Source organism: Ruditapes philippinarum, unplaced genomic scaffold (assembly GCF_026571515.1).
Source record: "Ruditapes philippinarum isolate M1 unplaced genomic scaffold, ASM2657151v2 ctg2659_1_1_1_1, whole genome shotgun sequence".
Lineage (NCBI taxonomy): Eukaryota > Metazoa > Mollusca > Bivalvia > Venerida > Veneridae > Ruditapes > Ruditapes philippinarum.
Genome location: NW_026852469.1, coordinates 180,102 through 190,603, shown reverse-complemented (window position 1 = coordinate 190,603; position 10,502 = coordinate 180,102). Strand labels below are relative to the sequence as shown.

General features: G+C 32.2%; 1 protein-coding gene across 1 annotated transcript; it reads left to right on the top strand.

Annotated features, from left to right (window-relative positions):
- Positions 1 to 734: 734 nt before the first annotated feature.
- On the top strand, positions 735 to 6,702 carry LOC132714157 (uncharacterized). Its single transcript, XM_060696942.1, has 3 exons — positions 735 to 1,331; positions 3,629 to 3,854; positions 5,699 to 6,702. Exons 1-3 carry the CDS (start codon positions 1,090 to 1,092, stop codon positions 5,963 to 5,965), a joined length of 735 nt encoding a protein of 244 aa, XP_060552925.1. The 5' UTR covers positions 735 to 1,089; the 3' UTR covers positions 5,966 to 6,702.
- Positions 6,703 to 10,502: the final 3,800 nt, after the last annotated feature.

The window sequence follows — 10,502 nt, the reverse complement described above, 5'->3', positions numbered from 1 at the left end:
TTGTTTTTGAGCGTGTGTGCGTGTGTATACAATTCAATATTTACTTTAAGGTTTCTGAATTTATTCAACTAACTGGATTTGATACGTAATCCCTATCATCTAGGAAAGCACTCATAAGTAGGCTAACTTGTATATAACATTTATGATTGTGTTCCAAACCCCGCATGTTTCTTATCAAATTTGCATTTTAGAACTTAAAAATGTTCAATGCAGATTATTCTTTGTTTTCCACATGATTGCGTTAAGTTAAATTGTGTAATATATCAGTGTATGTATTTGTATACAAACGTTCCTGGCTGTATGTAGAGCGATTTATTGCGCTTGTTACATTAAAGCATTGTTCTATATCGGTCTATATACGTCGTTCAATAAACAATGACATTGTGTTGTTCATTTATAACAAATTGTAACAGGAGACACAGGTTTTAGATAATGCATTCATGATAACGTAAATGATTGTTTTTTTTATAAGCTGATTTTAAACTAACATAAATGTTAAGACTATGTTATGTATATTTTTCAAGGACAGCATAGTCTTTTTAGGTAAAGGTATACAAAAAAGTAGTTTTATTTGTTTAAATATCAAACTGCATGGTCAACTAAAATACTCTTAAATCCTTAAACCACTTAAGCCATTTTGTAGACGCTAAGCATTTTCTTTCAAAACAAAATGAAATTTTACGACACAGTGTAAGTAAATCATTACTTATACCACATAGAAGCTAACCTGATATGTTTAATCCACCTTACCCGTGACTGTCAATTTACATTCATTAAATCTCACTTTTGTAATTCTAATATATATTTACTATGACGGGATCAATAGCTATTTAAACCTACCATTTATATACACCGTATATTTATTTAGTTGAAAAGTGCGGAACGGTAAAAGTTTCTAATGTGAAAACCATTTGAAGTTCCATTTTTGGCAGATTTATAGAAAAGTGTGTGTTAAAAAGAGACTTAAAATCATGGATTTTTGGAGAAGATAATATTCTGAAGTGAGATAACTTTTGTAGTAAATGTTTGTGCGTGATCGGATTCAAATTATTGCATTTGTAAAGTTCTTTCAGGGATAACAGATATATAATGGGTGCAATAAAATCAAAGTTCTTCCGTTCTAAATCGGGATCTAGAAAATCAAAGGAAGACAAACCAGTGAAAGAAAAGAAACAAAAGAAAAAAGTTAACTTACCGGAGTCACAGTCGGCCCGGAAAACTGTTGACCCAAGGTTACCGTTTTCGAACTATAGACAGATATTTAGTATACGCAACGCATGGAAGGCAATTCAGAGGTCTATGGAAGAACATGCCACAGAAACATTTATGAGGTAAAAAAGACGGACATTGTTTCTTTTGTTCGGATGTTACAACATTTGAACAGAAGAAATAAATAAAAATAAATAAATAAATAAACAAATAAATAAATAAATAAATAAATAAATAAATAAATAAATAAATAAATAAAAATAAATAAATAAATACATTTTTGTAAATATACATCACAATTTATAGGATTAAAGATAAAACAGTAATTTTTAAGATGGTGTGAATTTTGTAGAGGTTTGTGCATACATCTACATGTATATATTCATGATGCGTGGGGAAAACTGTAATATTTTCGTAAATATTTTTTTCCAGTTTCGTCCGGTCTGTCCGTCTGTAAGGTCACGTTTGTATCTTTTCGAAGCGACAGATTTTTTTTCAGAGATCGATTATCCATCCCTCGAAGATCGATCATCCATCGCTTGATTACAGCAATATTTTCGTTGATTGCATGCCAAGATACTAAATTAATTTGGTGAAAATTTACCGTCAGATTGCTCCAGTTTTATGGGCACTTACGAAACCGAATCTTATACTTCTGTGCATTACTATAATAAGATTAAAGTAAATATTTAATTAGTTTATATAGGTTCGTCCTCAGAGCAAGTCCTTATTATTAATGCGGTTTACATTTAATATGGGCAGTGACTTGATACAACTCCATTAAGAGTGTTTGCAAATTTATACATATACATTATCGATTTAGCTCTGTACGATTTTGTATACAATACGCAATCTCAATCACAAATGAATAGATCTTTGATAAAATTCCCAAAGATTATCGATGATTGAATGCTTTATTAACAGATTTTAAGATTTTGTCCCATTAAGCATGAGATAAAGCTAATATAAGTTCCATCAAATAATAGAAAAGCGAAGTAATCGCGTGAAACCGCATTTACATTTATGCTAAAGAGAATGCTTTTATTTGACTTATCATAAAATCTTGAATTTATAATTATTTAATATAATACAATATAACATGTATGTACATGTCAATATTTGTATACATCCCTAGGTCAGTGTTATAAACAAATACCTAGGTCAGTATTATAAACAACATCCTTACTTACATTCTCCATATAATTATTCAATATGTTTACGTTTTCAGTACATGTATTATAATAATATGTTACTTTCATTTGCGAGACTTTTCATTGTCAATTTTGGGGTTATCAAGATGAAAATTTGAAATAAATATGGCCTGATCAGAATGCTGGCAAGGGCCATCTTTTCCGGTTTTAGAGAAGTGAGTTTATTCTAAAGAAGTGGTGAAATATAAGTATTTGTTTGGTATGATCTATTTTTGCAAACTATTGCCTTAGAAATTAAGTCTTGTATATAAATGTACATGCATCATGGTATATGTTAAGAGATTGTTTAGATTATTATGGTATTGTATTGTATTGTATTGAATGTGTTCCTCTAATGGAGAAAATTAAGATATGATCTATTGTAATCAATGAATAATTTAATTCAATTCTTTGAGATACATTTAGGAGAGATTTGTGTAATTTATAAAATTTTCTAAATGAAAACTACCTCAAATTGACGAATATCATAATGATTGGTATATTTGCAAAAAACGATCTTAATGAATATCTAAACACTACATAAAAAGTTAAAATTGAATTATTAATGTTTTACTAAACAAAACAATCTATGTTAACCCATAACCTGTTGATTAACCATTGTATCTTCAGATCCCTCAAATTATGAATGAACTGTTCCATATTCAAAGCTGCAAATAATATAACTACATATATATTATTATGTTTATTTTGTATTAATTGTGTTTCATTATAAATTTGCTATCATAATATATGCATGTATATAACTAATAATGATATATAGATTTTATACGTAAATGAAAAAAAAAAACATCAACAAATCATCATCATCATCATCATCGTCATCGTCGTCGTCGTCGTCGTCGTCGTCGTCATCGTCATCATCAACAACAACAGCAGCAACAACAACGACAACAACAACAAATCAACAACAACAACAAAAACAACAAATCAACAACAACAAAAATACCATACATTTTGTAACTGTGATATATTTTCTGTTCGGTCATTATAAACGTAAATTATTTTGAATAACAATTAACTTATCTTTATTGTATAACGAAATATGGCCAAATTCATTTAATCCTTTGTACTCTACAAAATTAAAAACACTTGAAAGTTACTGTTGCACTGCTTTTATTTGCGTAAAGTCAACACTTAGTTCATCTTTTATCGCTGTCAAAATTTTCGAAATGTAGAAATTTATAAGTGAACAAATATGTTTTTTCCAGATTTTTAAACAGCCATCCTCATTACAAAGCAAAGTACTCGAGTATTAGTGGAATACAAGATGGAGAGCTCGAAGAATTGAGGAAGAATCAAGATTTTGAAGACAAGTCAATGGATATATATTGTATATTTGACGGGGTCATCGCTAATCTAGAAAACGTCGACAAAGCTATACAAGAGATACAATACGGTGCTGCCGCCACACAATTTTCACATAAAATGGTCAAGGTAATTGTTTCTATGGTGGCACTTAACTTTGACCTTTATATCTAATAATGCCTTGCATTCATAAGCCTATTTCTCAAATGTTCTGCTTCTTTGTGATTATGAAAAACTTCCTTACTTTAAGATACTTATGTTGCGTCTCTATGAAAGATTTGTAACTTGGCATGTAAGTTATTGAAAAATGATGGAGATACATTGTATTTGAAACGTATTAAAAAGGAATAATAAACAATATTAAACCATTTTTAAAAGAAATAGTCTATACAAAAAAATAAATATGTAGTATTAATTGTCTTAAGTATATTGTTTTAAAGAAATGTAATAGGCAGGCAAGATCCAATAGATGACAAGACTGTTTGTTTTAATACAAAATGTTTGTAAACACAGGAGTACGTCATTAGTGATGTTAACTTAAAACATATTCTGATGTCAGCGATTTCCTTAAAAAAAGACGTTACACGTTTGTAGATTGATCTCAGTTATTATAACAATGTAATTACACTTTAGAATGTTTCCTTAATTCTTGTCAGCGCACTTAAGTTTAACTCGGACGACATGTGTACCTTTCCCTAAAACTGAGATAATTTGTATTTAAATAACATAAATGTTTATATGCATATATAATTGAATGGTGCCGAACCTTACGCTTCAGATAAATTTAAATATTTGTACATCTTTATACAGGTCAAGTTAGCTTAAACTTGTTAAAAAACCATTTATAAAACGTGTATTCAATGCTTTTGATTACGTGTTTGACTTGGCAAGCAGTATTTCATTTTTTGATAACGCGCATTTAATGTAAAAATCAAAACCATTTTTTATTTGATTACTATACTCTTTAAATACAGCACATTGTTCCACTTCATTGAAACGAATTGTATTGGCATTCATGCTAGATCTACGTTTTAACAAACTATTTATTCAATTGATGTTATTTATTCATTTTGTGATAGACCTCTGTCAAATGTCAGTTTTATCCCGTAATTCAATTTTGCGCAGTTTATAATAGTTTTTGGACATATTTTGTCTGATGAAATCTTTGAAGAAAACAAAATTAGTTACCTCTGTCATGAAAACAATCTTGACACGCAGACAGTCACTTAACATTCTATTAGTTTCATACCATACAGTACATTCATTTGCCATTTCAGAAAGTTATAACACACCAGGGAATTATCCAATTCCGTTTCGTCTTTCTACTTTATATGATTTTCACATATAGACTGATTGTAATGGTAAAAGTTTCATATTTCTCTTACAAAACAAACGATAAAACTCTCTGCAGACGACCTAATGACATTGACCGTGACATTGACATGTGATGGAAATCACCAGAAAAAAAGCACTTACCTTTGCATGTCAACAATATAATTTTCAATGTTTCCATTTAAAACTACTTATCTTTCTGTTCTTTTTTACTGCTGTGAGGAAAAAGCATTTGCTATTTGATGCTATTTACAAAGGTTAAATAAATTCGTGACATTTAAGCCAAATTACAGAATTTACTTATTTGTCATGAAAATGTTGGGAACAAATTTTAAATTTGCGGAAGAAAATCATAGAGAATTTTGCAGTATCAAAGACTATGCGTATTTAAGATATCTACGATATCTCGTATTTAGTGTATATTATTGATGGTGTATGGTTAACCAGTATCTTATACATGTAGAAAACCCAAATTATTTTCAGTTTGTAAAAGCAATCCAATTTCTAATTGGTGCTTAAGACTACCGCCATTTAGAAGTTTAACTGTTCTTGATAATTTTTTTTGCAAACAATAAGTTTTTTTAATCACTGCATACTGTCCTGTCTAGAATATAGACCAGTCTTTATCTTATCATTTTCAGGACTATCATGATCCGTTTATAGAAAATATCCGACTTGTTCTCGGATCAGACAGGTTTACGGAAACAACTGAAAACAATTACAAACTTCTATACGGGTTCATTCAAGTGGAACTATGTAAACACCTTGAAGAGGAGGACGAACCAACTGTTATAGAAGTATCCAAAGCCGACATTGTTGAAGAACCAACTGAGGAAGTTGTGGATAATACTAAAATTGTTGCCGATACCGAGGTTGAAGTTAATTTATGTGTTGATGATGCATCTTAAAGATAGAAAAATAAATTATAAAGGGATCGGAGCAGTTCTAACAGTGATCAGCTTGTATGAAGATATCTGTACCGTTGTAACCTGCGTATTTTGTCATGCTGACTTTCAGTGTGAGAATTAAAGAGTGAGAAACGAAACTTCTATATATAGAACATATAGAACCAATGGATGTATGATACATAGAAACCTCGATGTATACAATGTATATAGAACATCAATATCTTTATATTATTTAGACAAGGCCACATATATGAAAAATAGAAATGTTCTACAAAACATTCATTTAGCCTATACTTTATAGCATGTATACGAATTGTTTTACATTTGTATAAAATAGACAATAATATTTGCACATACCATTCACCTTTTATTTCACCACAAATAGAAATATACTTTTTTATTTCAAAAGTGTTAAATATTTTTTCTCTTGCAGTATTATACACTTGTCCTCGACATTAAATTATTCAGGTTACTTGAACATCTTATATTTATAGAACGATTGGGACGGAACGTCTTTTTATACTGTCCAAGTCATATTCAACTGTCCAATCATCCGAACACTCCTTGTGGATCACCTTTTCCCCCAGATATTTGTGCGTCACATAAGTGTTGTGTAGCAGCCGTGAAAAGTTACCCATTACTTCACTTCAGTGTTGTTATATTTCTCTGGTCCTTCGGAATAATTGAGTCTACCACTTTTAAGTGTAGATAATTGAGTACCGTTCTAGCCGGTGATAGGGGGCTTGAGGGATGTTGCACTTTTTCATTACCCGTCATGTACAGACTCAATCGAATCGAGTTTGCAATTTTCATGTAATTTTGCTGTTTTAAATGCTTCCGATGGATCACTTTTTATTTGATATTTGTTTTTATACTGTCACTTTGTACGACACAACAAGTCAGTGACACGATGGCTCAGTAGGTTAGACCACTGACTGTCACTCCTGAGGTTCCGGATTCGATCCTGGGTAAACCGTTGGGATTTTTCAGAAACACATTCAGTGTTTCCCACCTACCTAGAGGCTTACTGTTACGAAACCCAGGTAATCCTCGCATGTATCAGTGCTATACACTGGACATGTAAAGAACCAAGGGATCTATTCAATAAGAGCTAGGGACTGGTTCCCGGACTCCCTTGTATCCCATAGCTGTCTCTGGAGTCTGCTGAGGTAAGGATCCTACTGGAAATAAGTGCTTGCACTTTCGTAGGTTATCATTGACCGCCCGGTCTAAAGAAAATCAATCAATCAATCAATCAATCAGTGAAACTGATCAAATGACATAAGATTCATTTCTTTAACTTTAAGAACTGAACAATGGTAATTTCTCAACGATGAGAATTGAGCATGCAAACCTTTCAACATTAAATTTTAGGTCGTGTAGAACTTATGAGTCGTTAGATTTTAATCACATTAGTGTCGTGTTTTTCATTGTTAGTTTTACTTTTACAGATCCATCTTGGAGGTCTATTTGTACATTGTAGTATAGGCATTTGGAAGAAATGAAAACTCTCGTAGGCAACATTTAAATGTCATCACAATATTATAATACAGTCGACATTGTATTAAGAGACCACTCAAGGGACTGCCAAAAAGTGGTCTCTTAATAAAGTGGTCTCTCAATAGAATTCTGGAAAATTCGAGACTTTTTATTACAAGTCATAGATATAATAACATCTTTTTTATTAAAAACAAAAACTATACAATATGATGTATGTTTTACAGTTTTATAATTACATATATATTTATGCCTTTTAAAAAAAAATAATCATCAATATTGTTTGTTTTTGTTTTTTAGTAGAAATTTGTGTTCAAATGTGATCTACGCTCATAATACTGTCAACAGGTCATTTTGACCATGAAACAAAGCATATTGTCTTATATTTTTAATATGTTCATACACATCTCCTGCTGAACATACTTTAGAATCATCAGCCAGAGCTCCAGATATTTTTTTATGCAATGAGTTTTAAACTTCTTAATTTTTTCAACAATTAGTTTCCACACTACCCCGATTTCAAATTCAATAAGATTTTTAAAGATCTAGGATTTTTTTGTCTTTTTTTGTCGAAGGGTCATATTTAATGGATCTACTACATGTATTTTATAAAGCATCAGATGAGCACCTACACCGTCAGCAATGAATGGCTCGGTTCTGTAATGTTTAGTCCACTACGTTTCACGATTTTATTTCGACTACAATCGATGACATTTGCTATTTACTCACACTCAATTCCATGCACGATTTCCTCATACAATTTATCCGGTCTTATTAGTTGTCTGTCTTTTTTTCGATCGATCCGACGTGATTTTCGATAAGGGAGGTCACTCTGAGCACATGACAAAACTATGCAAATGCGGTGTTGTGATACGTTATTGCTCTGACAAAATATGTCACAATAAATATTACGATCGGAAAATCCGATTTTGTAACGATTGCAATTGTTATTTATTTCGTTTTAAAACGACAATTATTTGTGACCGTTGACCATGAAAAATATTTGTTTGTTTGCTTGTACACATCTTACCTACTCGCTAATTACACAGGTGAGAATTCCCGCAGGGACGATTGTTTGTCACGGCCGTTTAATAGATACTTTAACACTTAATTTTGTACATTTGGGCCGACATTCAGTGGCCGCTGGCCGCGATATAAAAATAGTCGTTTAATGGAATTAAATTAAATAGTAAAAATCACCGGGAGGGATTTTATGCGGCCGCTTAATAAAAAAGTCGCTTAATAAAGATGGACGCAAGTACGATGCCGACTGTATTGTATTTTTGAACAAAAAAAGAGATTTTTTTCAGGGGTTTCAGGGTTAACATCGTATTAATTTAGACCATTTTACATTTAAATGTAAACACAGTCTACTTAAGCATGCGCAATTTTCTTTTGGAAATTTCTTTTATTATGTATGAAAACACTTTTATGTCTCCTCGAACCTGTTGCATCCCTCACGCCTTTTTTTTGCTTGAACTGACCAGGGGAAATAACCGCTGAGAGCAGTTTGCTGATACACAGCGATGAAATTAAGTGGTATGTACAACAACCGGTTCAGTACCGCTACACAAACTCATTGATTGAACTATTACCCGACTGTAGAAGATCTTTACCCATTAGCCTGTTGGCAGCAACAGATTCTACTCATGCGACCAGTGTCGTCTGATCATGGCTTGCACTGCTCGCTTTTCAGTCTGTAAATATTTAGAAATGTCCCCATGATTACAAGGACCATTCAATAAGTTACAATAAGTTTTCGTAGTTTTATTGTCATTATGTTTTAAAAGCTTCATTGCACTTAAATATAACGTTTCTTTCATGCCGTTTGCGTTTGAAATGAGCGAGATATTTCAATTCGGAATATATGCAGTCATAAACACTGACATATGTACAATGGACAACAAAACTTAAATTCGAAGTTCCATTAAATGTCACAAAAGGCTTAATACAGCTGCAATGCAGATACATAATGAATGGTGTGGAATATATGGATCTCAGGACATTTCAAAGCGCACGATCTTTTAGTGGGTCAAAGCTTTTAAGATGGGCAATTGTGAAAGATATCTTCCGTTCAGGTAGGCCTATAACCAAGGCTAACATTGCTGCGGATGCAGGATGCAAGATTGTCAGTTAAGGAGATTAGTTAGTTGTACTGGCATATCAGAAGGCAGTATTCATCTAACTCTGACCAAGCGGTCTTAGAAATGTTTGCATTAGTTTTGCTCATCGAGTCGCTAATAAAGAGAGCTTTAAGTGCACCCTAGAACTTATGAACACATACAATGACTGTGACAGTCTGGATATTTCTCACTGCCAGGTGATTAAATTTGAACCTTAAAGAAGGGTCGATAACAAACAGTTGTTGCTAAAAGAAGCAACATCAAAACAATCGAACGTTCATTGGAAATGTTGCATGCAATTTTCTTTAATTCTAGTGCACCAGTCGTTCAAGTGCCTTATCCATCTGGTCACACAGTCACTAGCCAGTTTTACAAGAAATCTTTTAACATTAAGAATCGTCCAAGCAAAGGATGGAGACTAGTCCATCTTTTACGTGACAACGTCTACTTTCACAAAAGCGAGATTGTAAAGTCATTCTTGGCATTTGAAAAGTTGCAAACCACTCTCCTAATTATTCTGAAGTCATTGCTAGGGGGCGTGGACGGTAGCTTGCACTTTCCAGTACTGTCCATGAACAGGCTCAATTAAACCGAGCCTGCAACATTTTCAATTTTGCTGTGTTGGGCTTTCTTTAGGGATTCTGTATTTATCTATTTGGTAAAAATTACACAAGCGCTATCGGGCGTGTGGTTTTTACCTCATGACCATATGAACTATGAATCTATGATTTTCACCTTCCACTGCTCGTGAAGAATCACCCTTTTTTCTAGAGTTGCTTAACATTTAATGACAAGAAATCAAGGTATTGCAAAGACAATTTGATAGTATTTTGCAAATTCAGCAGAAGATCTGTTTAATAAGTCTGAAATATGTGCAATCAAATATAACAAACTGTTAATTGAGCGAAAGTGAAATG

Bases quoted from the DNA above. Each gene is read 5' to 3' on its own strand.
- LOC132714157 (XM_060696942.1), top strand. From the start codon at position 1,090: ATGGGTGCAATAAAATCAAAGTTCTTCCGTTCTAAATCGGGATCTAGA. The intron at 1,332-3,628 runs GTAAAAAAGACG...TGTTTTTTCCAG, and splicing joins GCCACAGAAACATTTATGAG to ATTTTTAAACAGCCATCCTC. The intron at 3,855-5,698 runs GTAATTGTTTCT...TATCATTTTCAG, and splicing joins TTTCACATAAAATGGTCAAG to GACTATCATGATCCGTTTAT.